The sequence below is a fragment of the Nesoenas mayeri genome, assembly GCF_963082525.1.
Source record: "Nesoenas mayeri genome assembly, chromosome: 3".
NCBI classification, from domain to species: domain Eukaryota; kingdom Metazoa; phylum Chordata; class Aves; order Columbiformes; family Columbidae; genus Nesoenas; species Nesoenas mayeri.
Window position 1 is genome coordinate 48,491,984 of NC_137544.1, and position 21,026 is coordinate 48,513,009.

Here is a 21,026-nt window from a genome sequence, read left to right on the forward strand (position 1 = left end):
TACATCTCCCTCTTCCTACCCAGGATTGATGTGGACAGTTGAAATGTGCCCTGAGGCGGCCAGCCCCTGGGTGACAGGGTGTGTGTCGAAGGATTTGGGCAGGTTCCTAGGGTGGTTATGACCTCTCACAACCTGGGACTTTACACCTGATCAGGTAAGCAACCCTGGCAAACTCACATGCCACCCCAATGAAAATCAGCAGCTTCTAGCACTGTATTGGGGCCTGGCCTGTGCCCATCGGGCCACAGCTCAGTCCTTTCAGGGGACTGTGGTTGAAGCAGGGACCCAAACAACAACTACAGCAATTGCCCCAGTAGCAAAAACGCAATGGCGGATAAGGGAAACAACAGGCCCATATAATCAATCAGCAAGGGGGGAGGAGGGTGAGGAAAGATTTGATCAAGAAGCCGGTCCTTCAACAAAGAAATGGGAGGAAGGAATGAGAGAATTCAGATAGGAGGTGGAATCTACCCAGTCCCTGACCTCATCAGGACTTCAAGTCATGTGGAAAGATTACAGCCAAAAAGAAGCAACAATTTGCAGTCTCTGGAGATGGCTGTGTGGAGTGTGAGGGAAAGATATCCATTCAAGGAAGATCTTGTTAACTCCCCAGGAAAGTGGACTACTGCAGATGAGAACATCCAGTACCTGAGAGAACTAGCGGTGCTGGAAGGCACCTCCGGTGATCTAGACAATGATGAGGTCTCCAAAGATCCAGAGGACGTCCTGTGCACATGGACCATGTGGAAGAAGTGCCTCAGTGTAAAACCAGATTTTTTTCAGAAGACACATGTACAGGATTGACACTCAAGTAATAATGACTCCCAACAAGCGGCACTGGTGTGGCATGCCAGAACAATTTTAAGCAGAGGGCAAAACCTAAAAGAACTACTCCATTGATTCTGTTTTCCATAAGGCTTCGTTCTATTTTGATAGACACGTACCCATGAATATCCTTGTGGGCATTTTAAAAGCTGTAATTTCAACTCTGAGGTTTTGCAAGCTTTGTTTCGTGTGGTGTATAATATCATAAACATCCTGAATATAATTACAACTGCAATTTTGTGGGCTAAATTTTCCCTCTTGGTAGCCCAAAGCCAATGTTTATAAAAATTTTCCAGTGCACTTATTTGATTTGAACTTTTTATTATTATTACAAATGTATATTATTTTATTAAAAAAATTCACACTGAAGCAAAGTCAATTCCATTTCATTACAACCGAGAATATAAAATAAATGCAATGAACTCATAGTTTAGTTTTAACAGTCATTTCAAGAGTGACATCAGGACAACTTAAAAGCAGTAAACTCTCAACTCTAGAATAAGAAACAAGTATTTTGCTTTGTTGTTTCGCGAGCCCACTGGCACGAGCGCTGCCAAATGTGGCCACCACGGAGCTAGAGCGGCAAAGTTTTGTGGCGGCATGAGGCGCATACACAGCAATTTCTAATGAAAACTACAAAAAGGAAAGATGCGTGCACAAAAATATTAGAAAAAAAATAACTGAATAGAGACAGGCACACTTCCACAAATAGTAAACATGGGAAAATACAACTAGAACAATTTGAAAAGTTACTACCTTACATATATAAAAAGTTATTTAAATTGCTGTTAAAAAGGACACGTTCTGTCCAGATTTTGTGTAATACTTTTTAGTGTCTACACAAGACAATTTTTTAAAAAAATTAAATAGTATTAATTTACTACTAAATATTTAGGAGATAACAGTGCATTAAGGACTTTTTTTTCATATAGTAATACACATCGCTCCTGTCTGGCGACATTTTTAGAAGATTACGTATGGCCTTATGTACAATACATTTATTTAATCCTAAAACAATTCTTTGCTTAATGGTGTTAAAGTACCATTCCTGAAGATTATGAAGGGGAACTAAGCTTATTATGCTTATATAAAATATTATACATATTTGAACACTTCTAGCTTCCCGCCACCCCTCCCGCTACGAATGCTCTTCCCTCCCCCTCCCCCAGATACAGTGTCACAGATACAGTGCAGGACTCGCAGCTTTCCCTATATTTTTTCCTTCATTGTGCAGTTTGTGCTACATAAGCTTCACCGATGCAGACCAGGCTGCTCATCCCGCTCGTTCCCCGCACGTTTGTTTCCTCTGAGTCGCGATGGGAAAAGCTGTAACTCTGTGTCCTGCTCTCCCACCAGGAGACCAGGATGGAGAAGACAGCCCTGCCGGTGTCACCCGCCTCTCTCGGCACCGGTGTGAAACACTTTGGTGAGGGTGTAAAGGTTATGGGCAGAGACAGAACTATGAGTACTAAACAAACTGCACAGGCAAAAAATAACATTAAAAAAATGACGTGGTCCTGGCTTCTCACGACACACTGCACAATTCACTTCTGAAAGCTGAGTATTTTGACCTCATGGGATGACCCCTGGGAAGCAAGGCTTCTTCCACCACAACTGCCATCCATCCTGGCAACACACATCAAACTCCCAAGCAAAGGCAAATGATTTCCCCATCAGGAAGGAACTAGAAGTGTGTGCACAGCCTACATTTCACAGCAAACACTTTTGCTTTTAATCATTCTCCTCCCAGTTGTGAGTTTGAAGGCAATGGAGAAAGTCATCATGGCTTCACGTCTGCACACAGAAGCTGGAGAGGAGCAGCGTGTGGTCATCTGCCAGACCCAACCAAGGCAGAAATGCCAGTTCAGCTCAGTCGCACTAGAAACTGGAAGCTCACTCAGTTAAAGCACCTTACATTGCTGTGAAGTTTCACACTCTAAACACAGATTAATCTACACCGTGACTTTGCCTCATTGGCACAAGAGCCCACCTTAATTAACTGTACAGTAACGTGTCTCCCCGCCACCTCCTGATGTTTGTGAATTTTGGTCACCGTAGGGGGAAGAAACGTTAGGTAACTACAATGGAAAAGACAAAAGGATTTTGAGAGAATGGAAGGGTGAAAACAAAAATTTCTCTGTCAAAGGTTAACTTCTAGAAATGTGACATTCAAGTCACAAAATATAAAACTAATATTACTTTATGGCATTGGCCAAATATTCATTAGCTCGGAGGTACCTCATCCTAACATCAGTAAGAGTGAGACATTCCACTCACAGAACACAACCACAGACTCACTGAAATAAAATAAAGGAATAATGAAAACCTGTTCTTTCAAACATGCTATTATGGTACATATTAAATGTAGCATTTCAAGGGTTACACAGTGAAAGTATCCTTTGGGAGATTATTATTCCTCAGAGCTAATTTTTTCCTTCAAATTGCTCCATTTCTTTTTCGCCACCTTCTTACCCATTTGATGACAAAAGCAGGTTTTATTTGCTTTTCCAGAGAAGCTGGGTGTTGTCAAAACCACATGATGGTAGATAGGGCCAAAGCAAGCCAACTGTTCACAAAAGGTATGAAAACAACACATCTTTGGGGAGGGAAGGGGCGCACCAAAGGTGACCTGGAGATCAAATCCAGCAGAAACATGTATGTGTCTAGCTGTGATGAAAAGCATTCTCCTCAGAGCAAACAGATTTACTCCTCTTGCTAGGTCTGACCACAACTTCAGCGTGAATGTCTATGGGTATATACAATTTTTGTTTTGCAGGGACACAGGGCAGAAGAGAACAAACACACTGCTGTATAAAACCCTGTAACATTAACCGTTTACATAGAAACTCTTCTCACTTCACCTCTTCTCTGGACACCAGTTGCAGCAGCTCGCTGAGGTTACGTTGCCAGGGGTTTTCTAAATGCGTTTTTCCAGGGTTTCTGCAACAAGAGCCAGCCTTATTTCTGAAGGCAAAACGAAGCCGTCCTAAATTACACGTTGTGTCTCTCTGAATAACTGTGGTTGCAGAAGTTGGACAATGATCCTCTGATTATGCTTCTGAACTCTTGCTTATTTACAGGGGATTTTCTGCCAGCTACCCATCCACTTAGAGTCCTCAGGCACAAGCAAAACATGTTTGCTCTAGGGAAAAAGAAACATTTCAGTGCAATCAAGCGCATCTGGTGTAACTAATCTGGGTTAATCACAGCAATGTGAGGGACACGGAATATGCATCATAAACAAGAAAAAGGAACAATTTTCAACATGCTTTTGAAACTGCACAATAATTTCTCTTAGTCATTAATTCTAACAGAAAACAAAGAAATGCACTTGTTTTCACAAGTCGTAGCATTTCTGTCACCTTTATGTTTAGAAAACTGACTCAGGAATGTGAAAGAAAGCTAAATTTATAGAACTCTCACATACATTATTCAGGTGCTTAACAGAAAAACAAGCCCATCATCCACATTCCTATTGAGACGTGAGGGCAGTAAATACATTTTCCTGACTATTTTGGTGTCCAGCCTGGGAAGACATTCCATTCTTCTGTTCCAACAGATCCTGAAAGCATCTCCTTTTTATTTGACTGTCCCGGTTTCACTTAAAATAATGCTTAATTTAAAACTAGTCAGCACATGATCACTGTGATCTCAAGAATTCAATGTGAATGAGTTAAGAAATACCAGCAATCTTCTGTTTGGCGTTCAGTCCAGTAGCATGAAGCATATTTGTTGCTGCAAAGACTTGGGTGGGTTATTTTCTTTTTTCCTTTTTCTTTTTTTAAATTTTATTTTAATTTTTTTTTTTTTTTTTTTTTTTTTTTTTAATTTTTAAGACCTCGCCTGAAAACTAGACTAATAAAAACAGAATAGTAAAATACTCTGGAACAGTAAAATTATGCTGTTCTTGACATCCATGAGCAAAACAGTAATATCCTGTGAAAATAACATAGTGCTTTAAAAAGGTGCAATATACCTGTATAGCTAAACTGGTTTGCCTAGTATAAAACTAACTATATACAAGCTTGAAAGCCTGGGAGTTCAAGATTTTAAAACTTTAAAATCCCATCAAAGAGATTGAAAAGACAGATTTATGGCAATCACTACAGCATAAGGAAGGTGCACCAGGAATCCTTCAAAATTCCAAAGGTTAAAGAAGTTAAGTGCTGGGTTCAGATCAGAAGGGTTCATTAGAGTAACCACAATGAAGCACATGCAAGGGCAGGGAGGAAGGAAAACTTCACGAGAATCTCCTTTATGGCAATAAAGGGACAGGGACAGGGTGGGGAAAGTCTTCAGTGAGTGAAGTTTTCCTTTTGTCATCGTGAATTTTCATTCTGCATCACAATCTGTATTTTTGGTTCTTCTCATTGTTATGAACTTCATATTGCTGGAGTCTTCTGGCTTTTAGTCCGTTCCTTTCCGAGTGCAGTCCGTCAGCTCTCTCAGTACCTGTGAGACTGGTGAGACTGGTGATACTGGGAGCTCTGCTGAGACGACGTAGAATAGCCCATTGTACTCTGGGACTGAGAAGATCCCTGAATGTTGCTTTGGTAACTCAGGCGTGAGCTGGAGTGCTGCAGAAAGAGAGAGTGGCATCAGGGGAACGAAAACCAACCCATCAGGACTATGCAGCTCAGGAAACTTTTAGCCTCTCTAAAGCTCATTAAAATGTGGCTGTCGGACAAGCTGACTAGTGGTACTGCTTGAGGTCCCATAAACCAAGTAATTTATCTGATCCGCAATCAGCCTTAACACAGCACGTAAAATCCAGGCATCCAGAAGTACGGCACGTACACACCCATCTTTTGAAGGAAAAATACATAAGACACAAGAGAGAGCAGACCTGATTTCAAAATTCAGCTGTTTCTTTATCTTGCATCTATCATTCTTTTAAGTGTTATTAATGCAAAACCAAGCTGCTAAGGCCACAAACACCCTTTCCTAGATAGGTAATACCAGATGTTACAGAGAAACAGTATATTATTTTCCTGAGAAAGAGACAACCACGACCTAAGGGTTACTCAATTTATCTAAACGAAAAAATGCCCAGTAGGATAAAATAATATGATTTTAATTGAGTCCTTCAGCCTGCTGCCTTATCTACTGGAAGCAAGGACAACTGCTTAAAGATGGGCATGTGTATGTGCAATAACATAACATTTATTCTCCTGAATGCCTTTTTTTCCCCTCCACTGTTAGCTCAGTGGTCCCCAATCTCAGTAAGTGAATTCATGGATCATTTGTGATCTCCAGCCTGTTAAATTTGCCCTTTTATTACTATATCCACTCCCTGTCCAGAATTAATTAGCTGCAATAATGTAAAGCTGCAAAATAATGCAAGCTGCAAAGCCACTTTGCATGAAAAGTACTGCTCAATGGACAGGAGACTCTCTAGCAATGTCAAACTCACCTCAATCCAGAATAAAAGTCTATAAAACAACCCAAAACTACTTGCAGTCAGCAAACAGTTTGTTTCCAGTCAGGTTAAGTGCAGGGTCAGACAGCTAGTCAACAGAGTTCTGTCCACTGTCTAATTGATGGTTCTACTTGGCCACGTCCAAGGGTCATCAGCAAGACTGTGGCCAACAGCAGTCATTTAGGAAAAGCATTAAGAACCTACATTCTGATTAAATATCAGGATTATGAATTACAGAAGGCCTCAGGAGAAGTTTGAGTTCCGAACGGAAACTCCATGGAGACAGTGGGTCTGTAATACCATCATAACCTCCACAGACCAAGAATCTGCCCCATGAAGGCAAGACCCTGGTCAATGGTCTCCATCTAACCATCAGATACCAACCAGGTGAGCTGTGAAAGCCTCCTGACAACTTTGCAGCTGGAGGATGAAGAGCAGAAACCTAAGGCTCAGGTAGCGTAAAACACTTCTGCCCTTTATTTCTGTACATAGCTTTACACATTCAAATTTTACATATATTGTAAAATGTACTAAACCCTAAAAATAACAGATTACTTTTTATGTGTTCTGTCTAATTCAGGAACATGGAAGTTGCTTTCAAGGTGAAGTACAGTGAGGCTAACAAGAGCGAGATAACAGCTCAATCTTGCAGACCTCTGTATCTCAATATCATATTAATATAACTAATAGTTGTACGCAGTAACTTCACTCATTTATAAGTGTCAGTTTGGGAGATAACAGCTCAGCACAATGGCTTTGGAAGGGATGTCTCCCAGCAGCATGTATGCTGTTAATAACCACATTATGGCTGGCCTGCATGGTTAGCCTGTTGATGGAGTATCTGAAACATCAAATTTGTCTCAAAATTCTGGAAGTTTTTGCAACTTCTCACAGAAAATAAAACGAACTGTGATAAATGCTATGACGTTATACGAACTCATTCTGGACGAAAAGCATCAGCTCACCATGCTAAGCAAAACACCCAAGGTCACATAAGGAATGCTGAGTATTAATAAAATTCAACAAGGATCACACTGTCATTTGTGGAAGCAACATAGATTGAGGTTGGTGAACTACAAAAAAAATTCAAAAGAGACTTTGGATCATAAGCTTAATGAAACTCAAAGCAAAAGGAATCTTCTTCCTACATCTGAATGAGATATAATAGAGTAAAATTAATGCCATGGACTATAAGAAAGCATCAACTTGCCCATGCTTATTTTTGCTCCACAGAAGAGAACTTCTTTTTAAAGAAGTCAGACTTGGACAAATTGCAGACATTCCTTTCTAGAACAGAAGACCATCAGTTAGAATTTAAGGGCAGATAGCCAAACACAAGTGTAAAAATGGATAATCAGGCCATACAATTTAGCAAGTGATGTAAAGGAAGCATACAGACCATCATTTTGATGCCTGTGCTGTTAAAGCTTAGAAGGAAAAAGTTGTAAGCGGCAAAATAAAAATCTGACTGAAACAAAATGATATTTTGACTGCTAGCAACTTCTAAGGGGTAAGTTTGCCAACAATATAGAGAGCTGTATGAGGGTTTTATAATGGAGATCATCAAAAGCAGCACACCAGTCCTCAAAATACAGACCGAAACAGGCCAGCCATAAATACCGTGTAGTCAGACAGCTGTAGTGATCTGTCCAGACCTCAAGCCTGTCTGGAACTTTTCAAAAAAGAAACCCACTTGTCTTTACCCTTAAATTGCCCTCAATGCCTTCATGGTAATTTGTAATTAAAAAAGTAAAACAGAAATGGGAGAAACATGTCTGGCACTGAGAAATCAATTGTCTGTGGAGAAGGTCTGGAGGGCTAAGTCAAAGCAACTCCAGATCTGAGTTTTTTAAAAGCTACTTATTTGAAGTTTAAAGCAGCCTAAAAAGACCATTCTCCAAGGTGGGAACCACTCGAAGGCTCATAGTAGACAGAATCCCTAACATCTTTTAAAATCTGCCTTTAATATCTGCCTTTTTTCTTATTCTGCTTTTAACTCATTACTGTCCCGGCAAGTATAAACTCGCAAGTATTAAAGATCCTGGTAAGTTCAATGCTTTCTATGTTTAGTGTAAGTCACTTTTTCACTGGAAAATATAATTCTAGTAAGCAAAGACAAGTATGTAAATAAAAATAAAATTAAGTGATACTACTTTTACTTATGAATGCTACTGTGCTGGCAAACATCAAATCTGTTCACCTTCGGTCACATTAGAAACCACGTGTGTCTCTGTGCCCTGCTTCAGCATGAATCATACTGAGGAACCAAAACAGCATTCCTGTGCTAACATGCATTTTTTATTTTACATTAGAAGTAGACTTAGCAAGATACTAGAACAGACTACAGATCCATCCCATACATGGGATGATATGAGGTAAAATGAAGCAGGAATCAAATGAGAGAGCCCCATTCTAACTTTGATTCTGCTTCTCAGGATCTCGTCAGATCTGCATCTTGCAGAGGATTTGATGTTGCAAAGAGCTGAGTATCTGGAACTTGATCTAACACAGCATTTACGTGCATGAAATAGTTCCACTGGCTTCAATAAGACTAATCTGAAACATAAAGTTAAGCATATATTCAAGTGCTTTCCTGGTGTGGACTAATCTGCAACGCTTTATAGGGTGCAGCAGATACAGCTCTTACTGGTATTCTATCAAAAATTACTAACCACAGAACAAAACCTTTAAACTCCCATTTTTGTCTAATATATCACAGCATGACGGCTCAGGTTACAAGAGAAATTCATTAAAACATAATCTGTTCTTGCAGTGGGGAAGGGTAAAAACGACATTTTGGCCCTACGGTATCAGAAGCAGCAAAAATCCAAGAGGTACCTGATAATCTGAAGGCATGACAGGCCCGCCTGAGTTAGCGCCTGAAGGCCCTATGCGTGGTTTCTTGTTGGGAGGCACCTGGTTGAGGCTGGAGTCTTGGCTGTGCTGGAGCCCTGTGCCCGCGCCCCCTCCTCCCGTGCCAGCACCCCCGGCCGTCCCGTTGGTCTGGGTGCTGTTCTGCTGCTGCGGCGGCTGCGGCTGCTGCGGTGCTGCCTGCGCCTGCTGCTGCTGAGGTGCTGTTTGCTGCTGATGTTGGTTCTGCTGCTGTTGATTCTAGGGGAAGAAGCGACACGAGAGGGTCACTCGGCTCTGATCTAGGCTGGGAGCTTTATGGAGTTGCCCACCCCAGTGCCACCATGCCTGTGGAGGACGCAAATCTTGACAGGCAAACACAGCACGGCTGTGTGTCGGGAGAAACACGTCCTCTGTACCCTCCTGCATACTTTGTGGGGTCGCTCATTTGTGGTCATTTTGGTTTTTTTAACAGAGGGTGGTGGAGCACTGGAACAGGCTCCCCAGGGAGGTGTCACGGCCCCAAGCCTGACAGTGTTCAAGAAGAGACTGGACAAGGCCCTCAGACACATGGTGTGAACTGTGGGGTTGTCATATGCAGGGACAGGAGTTGGACTTGATCCTTGTGGGTCCCTTCCAGCTCAGGAGATTCTATAATAATGCCAGCTAGATTAAAACTGGAAGGACAGCCTAGTGCCTCCTACAGCTAGTGAAAAACAGAGAGTAGGATGGAAGGAACCATTTATAAAGCAGTAATTGCCTAACTGACTGAATCAAAACCCCCAAAATTTCACTTGTGCTCAGTGGCAGATGTGGTGAACCACAGTAAACTATTCCAAGTGCTTCAACAGCCTTCTTCACTCAGAATCAAAATCACTTTTCAAACTTTCACTAACAAAATTTCACATTATGATAACCCAAAGGAGGTTGGCATCATTACTGCCAGAAAGGTAAGCAAACCGACACCAAAGAAACAATACCATTTCTTCCAGGTTGTGAAGAAATTCTGTGGCAGAACCAAAAATGAGTTTCATTACCATTTTATGTCTCCTGTGCTTTTAAGTACCTTGTAATGAGTAGTATGTTGGGAATGCAGTCTAGAATGGTGCACTAGGTATAGGACTAGGTATAGGGTCAGAAAATCTTATTGGAATAGCAGAAAAGTGAAAATTGACCAGAAACAAATAGTTGAATGCAAAAGAGGAGGAAACACAGAGGGAAGAATCTGGCAAGGGAAGGAGAAGACTAGCAAAGCAAGAGGAGGCAGGCAAGTAAGATGACCTTGGGACCTGGCAGGAAGAAAGACAAAGAGAAAAGTACCACAAAAGGAAGAAAAAAAATTAAGAAGGGGGACACAAGAGCAAAAGACATTGTGCTCTTCTGGCTTCAGAGGGTTAAAGCAAGTACTAGCGAACAGAGGGAAGGAGTGCGACTCTGCCCTCCGTGGTGGGACAGTTGCAAGGAAAGACCACCCATGTGTCAGCTTGTGAGCACCAGGGATGGCTCCTCCATCCAAGCACTGAGGCACATAACAGAATTGCAAAGAAAAGCAATTCCTCTCCAAATGTGAGACATATTACTTGTTAATCACAGAAAAAACCTACAGATGTCATGGTTTGAATTAAAAAGCTTTACTGCTCTCCCCCCTCCAATACACTGTATGAAACAGTTCAAGACAGTCTTTTTTTTTTTTCCTAGGATATCTGCTTCTATAATTATCAAAGCTTTGAGTATGGCAGTCTTTTATAAAAACCTGACTTTATTAGTTTCTCAGAAATCATGAGAACCAGTTACCACTAGCAGAAAAGTCTTGATACCTCCAATCACCAAAAGTTACCTCCGAGAAATGACAGAAAACATCTGTATGTATGCCATTCATCACAACAGTCTCCCAAGATACATTTAGATCAAATCTGCAATGATGTATTTATTAAACATTACAAAGCAGCCTTGCGTCTTCAAGTACTTAGAGGTGGTTTGAATTTCCATTTCACATTTAGCAAAACCAATGAAGTATCCTCCTGCTTGTAGTCCTCAAAGCTCAGTTAGATTCTGTTTCTCAGGAGATTTAAATTTCAATAATTTTTAAAGTTAATCAAGCCAGCTTGTAAAGAAAAATTGTTAAGAAGCAATTTGTCTTTTCATAATGGTTTGAGCTTCACTTATACAAACAAACACCAATAACTAAGGTGATATTTGTGCTAGAATTCTGAAAATTGTCTTTTCATAGGGGTGTTTGGATGTGAGGTAGTTGTTACTGTGAGAGCTGACTGCAATTTTGTTATGTGTAGACAAATATTGAAAGAACTCTCACAATTAAAGACAAGGGTTTGTCATAGGTCCCCTGTTTTGTGCTTTGGATATTAGCACAAAATCTACCTGACTAGTCTGAGCTTGCTCTTCTGTGCAGCTACTGCTGCTGCTGCCTGGGCAGAGACCGAGTTCTGCTCTGTCAGACTCCAGCTGGCTCTACCTGCACCACCTGAGCACACAAAAACAGCTCATGCAGCAAAAACACTGTCCTCAGGTCCGTCTAGTTCATGGTGTTTCCTAAATGAATAAACTTGTAAAAGGTCTACAGTTAGTAACGTATTGCCACCTGTCACCTCCCAGATACAAACTACCAAAAGGAAGCTTGGGTCCTACCTAGAAACCAACCCAGTAGAAACTTGCCTAACAGAATCTGAACGAGAAAAGAATCTTTTCACTTTGTTTTACAAACACTCATTTTAGTTTTGATGACTAACAGTTAACCATTTCCAAGAATGGATGCTTACATTAAAGGTTATCCAATTCAGGTATAAGTTCCAATTAAACAGACTCAGAAAACTAATCTAGGTTTCCAAAGGACTATGGAGATATTTATGGTTTTAAAAACAAACCACAAACTAACGCTATTAAAAGCAAAAATCTTTTCTACTTGCAACATTATTATAAAGAAACAAAACACGGCATGGATCCAACTTCCAGAATACCCTTTACCTTCAAATTTTCTACACTGTGGGAACACATTCAATGAGTAATGTGTGACTTATATTACTTAAATGGTCTGAAAATAAGTTTAATTTGGAGTGTACATAAATATGTCACTGTCCCAAACAATCTCAAAGACCATTTATATAATGGCTGTTTTGAATATAAACATGCCATTGTTTCCCACCCACCAACACTCCCAGGAAAAAACACAGATATTTACTTTTAGATACACTGACTTAACAAAAGCCAGAGTCATTTTAATTCTGTGTCCTCTTTTTGGGAAAAAAAACCCCAAAAAACAAAAAACCAAACCCAAAACTATCTGGACACAAAATTCCAGGATGTTACCACTTGTTCTCGGTACAGAAGAATCTACAATATCTGTTCTAAAAACAAAACTTGCTGTTTCAAATGCATTGTCATAGGTTTACTTTTAAATTTGGCTACTTTCTCATGTTACACAGAAAATCTGAAAACAGAAAATGCATCTAGTCAAATGGTCATTCCAAAAGAGTAACACCCCACGTAGTCCTCAGATAATTACAGTTTACGGCTGTTTTCTTCACATTTTGCTAGCTGTAGCTTACTGTTGGTGTCTCGCTGTACACTTTTAAGTGAAAATAACAAGCTGTATTGTCTACCCTTCACAGGACGGGGCAATCACTGCGGTCACATAGCACAGCTGAGCTACACGCACAAAGCAGGTCAGATTATGTTGCAAACACACCAGAATTTACTGTGCACACAAACAAGTTCTTGCCCATGTCTACAGGGCTATGGGAAAGGGAGTATTCAGAGCAGATTGTTGCTACCAGAACATTTCATTGTCCTTATTGCTCCTTTGTCTGAGGGCCCTTAAAACACGACCAGGAAACCGCATGCAGAGGGATGAAATGTTCTGATGTAGTGCCAGAAGCAGGCTGCCACTATTGATTTGAGACCCTGACAGCCACCTACTTTCAAATGTCTGGATACATGCCAGTCATACAATGGAAATGCCATTCTTTTCATGTGATCACAATGTATTTTCATCATGCGATGCTGGAGGAGGTAGCAAGGTCCTCTTGGAAGGATGGCAGCTGAAAGCAAGCTACTGTTGACAGACCAACCCGTCCAGCTCATTCCCCACAGGTCAGGGCAAACTGTGCTGGTGATACCTCCTGAGACGCCCCGACGTCATCTGATACTTCTAATCTGCATGGGAAGCAGTTTTAAGAGAGCCTTGCCTGGAGAACACATTTTGGATTAACTCTTCATGTTTCATTATTTTCAACTGGTAGCACCATGAGTCTTCCTTATTGCATACTTAAAAGAAAAAGGAAAAAAAAGGGTGGTTTTTTAATACCTTATCCCCTTTCTCTTCAGGTTCATCTTCATTGAGGAATTCTCTTTTAGGATATGGAATCTGACAGCCAGCAAATACACTGAAACACAGTGAATAGTAAATACTCAACAAACATGTACACATTACACACATTTACTTCATGCTATATTAAAAACAGGTTATATTAATATGCTATATTAATAAGACAATTTAATTTTTTGTATTTCATGAGTCCTGTTTCCATAAGTGAGCAACACTGTGAGCACCCAAGATAGCAGCAGATACCAGCAGTCAGGTGCTGATCATAATGTCGGATCTCTTTGCTGTTGGCATGAGGCCATCATTTAGAAATCATGGCATGGTTGAGCATGCCCAAAAGCCAGAACGACCACTTGTTGATCCAGATGGCAAAACGAACAAACACGGTGTCAGAGGTTCCACAACACCTAGTTGTAACATGCATGGTGCACTGAACAAAGGGCCCGATCCGAAGAGTGTTCATGTCTTATGAACTCACCTTGGCTTACAACAGGCTTAAATATATTTGCCAATCACAGCTGCAGAGTTACTTTCAATTAGCTTCTCACGTCTTACTTAGAGAAAAAGAGATAGCTTTTAAATTCAGCTGGTTAATAGGATTTGGAACATTCTTTAATGTTTATGGCAGAGACTTTATCATAATGTTACCCTGTAATCCATGGGGAGCTATAGCTCTACACAGGATACTATCAGATAAGCACTAGATAGAAAACTACTGGTAGATATGACCACTATCAATTCCTTAGATTTCTGTGCCAGCATTCAGAATTGCTAAAGGCATTTACAATACAATAAATGTGACATGATTTTTTAAAGTGTGTAAACAGTTCCTAATCTAGCTGCTAAGTAGTGTTTGGCTTATCCAAACAGAGAAAGAAAGGAAAAAAAAAACCCCAACTAGTCTCAGCTAGACTCCTTTTACACTCCAGTGGCTGCTGCCTCCTTTTAGTGTTGCCTGCTAGCTGAGGAAGCAGTGAAAGCAAAGGTGGAAGATTCCCTGCATCCAGCTCCTGTGAACCATAATGCTATGAACCACCATGCTTCTGAAAACAAAGTCAGCCAGTAGGAACTGAATATATCTTCCGAATTTTTCATGACAGTAGAATATATAGAGATATGAAATCTGTACTGTCAAGTCTTCTGAACAAGGGACCTGTGGGAGTTTTGGCAGACACAGGCCTCTTCACCCTTCTCTCCTCATACTGCTACTGGGTATACGAGGGCACAGGAAGGGGCTGTAGGTCAGAGAACTCTCCTAGTCCTAGGGAGAGGCCAAGTGACACCGGGCAATGGAGAACAGGGCTCTGTGAGGCTGTGTAAGGCAGAACAGAACAGGGCACAGATTAATTCCCTCAATACTGCAGTAATACTGTCACACTAGCTTTGGTAGTACATTCAGAATTAAAACACTAGTCTGGTACTGGGTTATGGTCCATGACGACTTAGTTCTGGAACCAGCAGATGCAGACACTTCGGTACTACACTAATAGCTTCTACTGAGCATGCCTGAGTTACTACTTCTTGTGGATACAGCTAGGTATCTGTGAATTTTTCAGCCATCATCTCATTTCAGGGATTAGCATTTAGCAGAAAGACACTTCTGAAGAGCACAGAAGAGGGAATACATACTCTGATGTAGGCAGAGGATCCTCTTGAAAGTAGGGGTCCTGCAAAGCCTGCTCTGAGGTAATTCTCTTTGTAGGGTCCATAGTAAGAAGCTTCTGAAGCTGCAAAGCATAACATTGAAAACAGCAAAAAGTTTATAGAACTATCATTTTTCTATCTACAATTAACATGTCTTGGATTGTAGATTGTTAGATTATTTGTGGCTTATCCAGACAAGCCCAAGTTAGCATGGCTTGTTCAGAAAAGTTTCCAAGAACTAGCATGTACATCCATCAAAGCGCTGTGGTTGTGAAATACTTCTCACATAAGAACTACAGTTATCAGGCAATGTAAATAGCTACGGCTCAACCCCTGTGCTAAAGTGACACTATATGCAAGTACTACAGGTTCATAAGGCATAATTTCTAAATAATGGTGTTTCATTGTGGTACATGTATAGATTTTATGATGTTCCGTACTGCTGATGCAACAGCAAAAAAGTGTCAGAAGAGAGTGAATGTGATCAGGACTCTCCATATCGCTTTAGGGACAGAAACAATAAATCTTCATCTCTCGTGCTGCTGTCATTCCCCAGTCAGAACCCTCTGCCACTCATGCAAGTTCCCAATCCCAGTCTGATTGGTACTGAAATGAGAAAGAGGAGGAGCAGACCCTTCCTAGTAACCTTTCTTCCTTGCTAGGAGGAAAGCAATAATAAATTTATTAGCTAGAATGCTGTTGACTGCAGCAGGCTTTAAAACAGGATTCGAATATATTAGTCATATAAAACAGGTATTACAGGGATAATGTGCCATTTCTAGTTATTTATTTATCACATTCTGATAAAGTCACAGTAAGAGATTTGGTTGCTCAAATTACGTCATACAGGCTCCTGCTCTCACACAATACTCTCGTAATCCAAGTCAACAGTGAAAATTAAACTCCTTCTGCAGAGGGCATCTTAGCTCAAACTCTGTCTTCAAGATCTCCAACAAAAAAATCCTTGGATACTCAGCAAAAGAATGCGATTTTGGTATGGGTGTTTGGGGCTTTTTGTTCCAATAAATCAAAAATCTGATATACAATTCTATAGCTATGGTAAACAGCTTCAGTGAAAGCATACATGCTCATCAAGAAAGATAATTCTGTGTATTTCCTTTCTCAACAGTTAATCCTACTTTGTAGATAAGGTCTTAGCAAATTCTCTGTACTTTTGCCACTTCCTTCCCTCCTTAAACCCATACTTTATGTGCCATAGACGCCAACAGACTGACAACACATCAAAGAGTCACCTGGACCATCTATCAGTTCACTTGAAACCAGCTCCTGAATTGACTCCTGCATCTTGTCCAAAAAAACACCTCGAGATGGTCCTGCATTGCACACACCTAGAGAGTTTGCATGGCACACTTATTTACTGTGGTTTGTGTTGTCAGACAGCCCTTAACCCTATGTTTCCCGTGTACCTTGACAAAATTCAACCTGAAATGTGCTACCAGCTCTCTACACAGTGACCTCACATGTAACAATGAACACAAGACAATATTTGGCATCTTTATTTCAAATCACCAACTCTCCCTATGTGTAAAATTTTTGTTAGTTTTAGTGGCTTGTGACACCATTACAGGTGATACAAATTTATTCTCCCCTGTTCCTTCATAGTGACAAACACTCATAGAATGTCAGGGATTGGAAGAGACCTCGAAAGATCATCTAGTCCAATTCCCCCGCCAGAGCAGGAACACCTAGATGAGGTTACACAGGAAGGTGTCCAGGCGGGTTTTGAATGTCTCCAGAGAAGGAGACTCCACAACCCCCCTGGGCAGCCTGTTCCAGTGCTCTGTCACCCCACTGTGAAATATGTTCTGTATAAGGCAACTCCTGGTCTTCGGTACCAAATGTGGTCATGGACAGAAGAGTACAGGGCATCAACCTCTGTCCCCTGGACTCTTTCCTCAGAACCGGTTGCTGCAATACTAGTCAACAGAAAGCTCCTCCAACTTTCTGCCATATAGCACCTTCATCACAAGCTGGCTCCAAATGTGACCTATATTCTTCATTATTCAAAGATAAGACTGTTGTATCACAGCAGAAGACCTACCTAGAAGATGTCTGACCTTTTAATGATGTACTCATGCCCTTAGTAATCCCCCTCCATCCCAGAGGATATGATCAGTTTGCCCATTTCAGGTGTTACCACACATAACATCACTCCAAGTAAGATAACCTGCCTATCAGTGAACCAACTTTCTTTGACAAAGTCTGTTTTTCTGTAGCTTCTGTTGCTCCTAAAAAAGTGAATAAAAATGTCTGGATACATTTTTTTTTCAGCGTAGCAGCTCCTACCACAATACAGAAATCCTGTGAGACTGGGCTTCATCAGTCTCATACTTCTCAGCAGCTCTCAAGATTGCTCACTGTCAGGCTCTACTGGCCTGACACAGCTATAAATACTATGCTTGTAACTTTTCCAGTACAGTAAGAACAGATGCCTCTTCCTGGATGGAAAACATTCTGCCCTTCACGTAGCTACTAACATTCAATGTCAATCAGCAGAACAGCACAAAATGCTCCTCTTTGTCAAGAATCACTTGCTGTCCTGCACTGGTCTACTTGATGCGACATTTTCTCCATGCACCGCACTTTCTGTACTCATTAGCGTGAAGTCTTGACCAACAAAAGTTACAAAGTAGATGTGTTCTGAGATCACCTTACAAGATGGAGGTTACCTCAAAAAAATAACAACTACTTTGGATATGAACAAGGAGTTTTAGGGAATCTGCTTCAGAATACACGTACCTCCAAGCTCATTCACAGACACATTTCTAATATCTTGATTTGGGAGAGCAAAGCACATCTTTTCTTCAAGATCTGCTGGCTTTTAGGATCTTTCACAATATAAGGCAGGAACTGAGCCTCTTGGCTACAGCATGGCTGTGGCAATTTAGGTACATGGACCTCCTCGGTGCAGTAATGAGGTGCTAAGATATTTGCTCATGTTCCTGGGCACTCTTATGCAGAGCTCTGGGAGACTGACCTATTAGAGTCCAGTCTCCCTATCTGTGGTTGATGACTATACCACCATTATCCATCTCTAATTACAAACAGTGAGAAAAAAATGACTCAGAGAACCTACCCTTCCAAGCAAACTGTCTTCACAATGTTCAGAAACAGCCCTTAGATTTCTGGATATCCCAGTTATCATCCTTACAATCATATAGGGGAATACATAGGTAGACAACTATCTGTTTCTTCAGTCACCCTGTAATAAGTTATTTTCACTACTTCTCCATCATATAAAGTTCCATTATTTCTATGTATATAAACATACATCCTATGCCATATATTTTGCCACCCTATGGTTAGTTTTATGTTCTTTACAGATCTGGTCAATATTGCCCCCTGGAAAAGTAGCCTAGCCACTCAAGATGACTCTAAACTTAGTGTTCATAGCTTTGACGAATTTGCCATCTGAGCTAACAGCAACCTACATGCTTCTTTGCCTTTCCACCAGGCTTTCTGGTGGCTTCCACCCTTAGTGGGAAAACAGAGGGAAATTCAGATGCTAACTAATGAGGTCTCTTATGACTGTTGTCTTTTCAGTTTGACTCTTCCTCCTGATCATTCCAGTATGTGCCCAGTAAGTTGAGGTTCAGAAATTTTAATTATTTTTTCTTGAAGTCTCACACTTCTTATGCCTAAGAGTAAATCTTTGTCAGGATCTAGAGAGAAGACTGCTAAGCTGAATCTGTAACCAGTGATGATCACCCTGATAGCCTTCTATGATGGTATGACTGGCTGAGGAAATGAGGGAAGAGCAGTGGATGTTGACTACCTTGACTTCAGCAAGGCTTTTGACACCATCTCTCACAAACTCCTCATAGGCAAGCTCAGGAACTATGGGCTGGATGAATGCATGGTGAGATGGATCATGAACTGGCTGGATGGCAGAGCTCAGAGGGCTGTAATCAACGGTGCAATGTCTGGTTGGAGGCCTGTAGTTAGTGGGGTTCCCCAGGGGTCAGAGTTAGGTCCAGTCCTCTTCGACTTGTTCATCAATTACCTGGATGAAGAGACTGAGTACACCCTAAGCAAGTTTGCTGATGATACCAAACTGGGAGGAAGGGCTGACACACCAGAAGGCTGTGCTGCCATTCAGCGAGACCTGGATAGGCTGGAGGACTGGGCAGAGAAGAATGTAATGAAGTTCAACAAGGGCAAGTGTAGGGTCCTGCACCTGGGGAGAAATAATTCCAGGCACTAGTACAGGTTAGGGGCAGACCTGCTGAAAAGCAGCTTTGCAGAGAAGGACTTGGGAGTTCTGGTTGAGAACAGGTTGACCATGAGTGAACAATGTGCCCTTCTGGCCAAGAAGGCCAATGGTATCCTGGGGTACATAAGAAGAAGTGTGAACAGTAGGTCAAGGGGTGTTATCCTAACCCTTGACTCTGCCCTGGTGAGGCGACATCTGGAGAACTACGTCCAGTTCTGGGCTCCCCAGTTTAAGAAGGGCAAGGAATTACTGGAGGGAGTCCAGCAGCAGGCTATGAAGACAATTAGGGGCCTAGAGCATCTTTCTTATGAGGAGAGATAGAGAGTTGGGTGTGTTCAGCCTGGAGAAGGCTGAGAGGGGATCTCATCAATGTTTATAAATATCTCAAGGGTGGATGTCAAGAGGATGGGACCAGACTCCTTCCAGTGGTGCCCAATGATAGGATGAGGGGGCAACAGGCACAGACTGAAGCGCAGGAGGTTCCATCTGAATATGAAGAAAAACTTCTTTACTTGGAGGTTGGCAGAGCACTGGAACAGGCTGCCCAGAGAGGTCGTGGAGTCTCCTTCTCTGAAGACATTCAAGACTTGCCTGGACACATGCCTGTGCAATCTACCTGCTTTAGCAGATGGGGTGGACTAGATGATCTTCAGAGGTCCCTTCCAAACCCAACCATTCTGTGATTCTGTGATGGAAACAGACCACTAGAACTCAAGCTGCACTAAAAGACTCATTACAGAGACTCCCTTTTCACTTTGAACTTCATTCCTAAATTTAGACAGCACTAAGTCATCACAGAGGCATCCAGAAATGATGCTGTATTAGACACAGCAACCCTGTAGTCATTTACAATGAATGACTCAACTAGGTAACCAGCAAATACATGTTTAGAGATACTGTTTGGAATCACCCACAGAGCAGGGGTGGACTATCATTAGAGGCAAGAAATAAAAAATAAAGAAAAAAAAAAGAAAGAAAATTACTGCAGGAAATAATTACATTTCTTCAAGATGTTTTGCCACATGCACATTCATTTTCCTTTGCTCTTCTCTTTCTTCACAAAATTCTTTAGCTCTTGGGAGCCTTTGATAGCTCTCTGAAACAAAATGGACTCAAGGGATATATAATACTCATTTTCTTATTTGCACAGCAGACCTAAGGGTAAGGCTGGATATACAAATGCCTTGCAGATCTTAATTAGATAAAAGCTTCAGATGTTGAATACCAGAAGTTTAAGAACACCCTCAGCGTGAATATATATGAAGAAAACAAATCTCAAAAATGGCCAGTTAGTGATAACTTGCTTTCATTAATGCTGGTGTTCATTAGAATGAGATGGAGGAACAGACACAGATGTCACCATCAGAAATGCATTTAATTCCTATTATCATAGTGATTCTCAGGTTGTACTTACCAAAAGAAAAACTTTGCTGTCAGGCTTGACTTTGTGTTTCTCCATGTATTTTATGAGGCTACTGTTGGCATATCTGAAAAACACAGTTAAACAAAGACATTTCTGAAATAATACAGCATTAAGAATACGGAACTGCACCAAGCGATCACAAAACCATTTACCAGCCCTTATTAAGTAAAGCATAAAAAAAAACCTGCTGTCAGAAAAAATGTCAGATATTTATCTAGCAGTTGACTAAGTGTGACACTCTAAGCTTTTCACTAACAGTAATAGTATCAACTGTGTACAGATTATTTCTGTG

At 41.1% G+C, this 21,026-nt stretch overlaps 1 protein-coding gene across 3 annotated transcripts in view; it reads right to left on the bottom strand.

The window, feature by feature from the left end:
• Nucleotides 1–1,140: 1,140 nt before the first annotated feature.
• CDK19 (cyclin dependent kinase 19) overlaps nt 1,141–21,026 on the bottom strand; it is a 137,566-nt gene continuing 117,680 nt past the window's right edge. For 2 of the 3 annotated variants that reach the window (XM_080342396.1, XM_080342398.1), the window contains 5 exons: nt 20,726–20,798; nt 15,063–15,160; nt 13,416–13,494; nt 9,083–9,355; nt 1,141–5,402 (listed from right to left, as the gene is read on the bottom strand). In XM_080342396.1, the coding sequence (XP_080198522.1) occupies nt 5,271–5,402; nt 9,083–9,355; nt 13,416–13,494; nt 15,063–15,160; nt 20,726–20,798 (655 nt within the window). In that variant the 3' untranslated portion in view covers nt 1,141–5,270. The remainder of the gene's footprint in view (nt 5,403–9,082; nt 9,356–13,415; nt 13,495–15,062; nt 15,161–20,725; nt 20,799–21,026) is intronic. The other variant, XM_080342397.1, reaches the window with a different exon arrangement.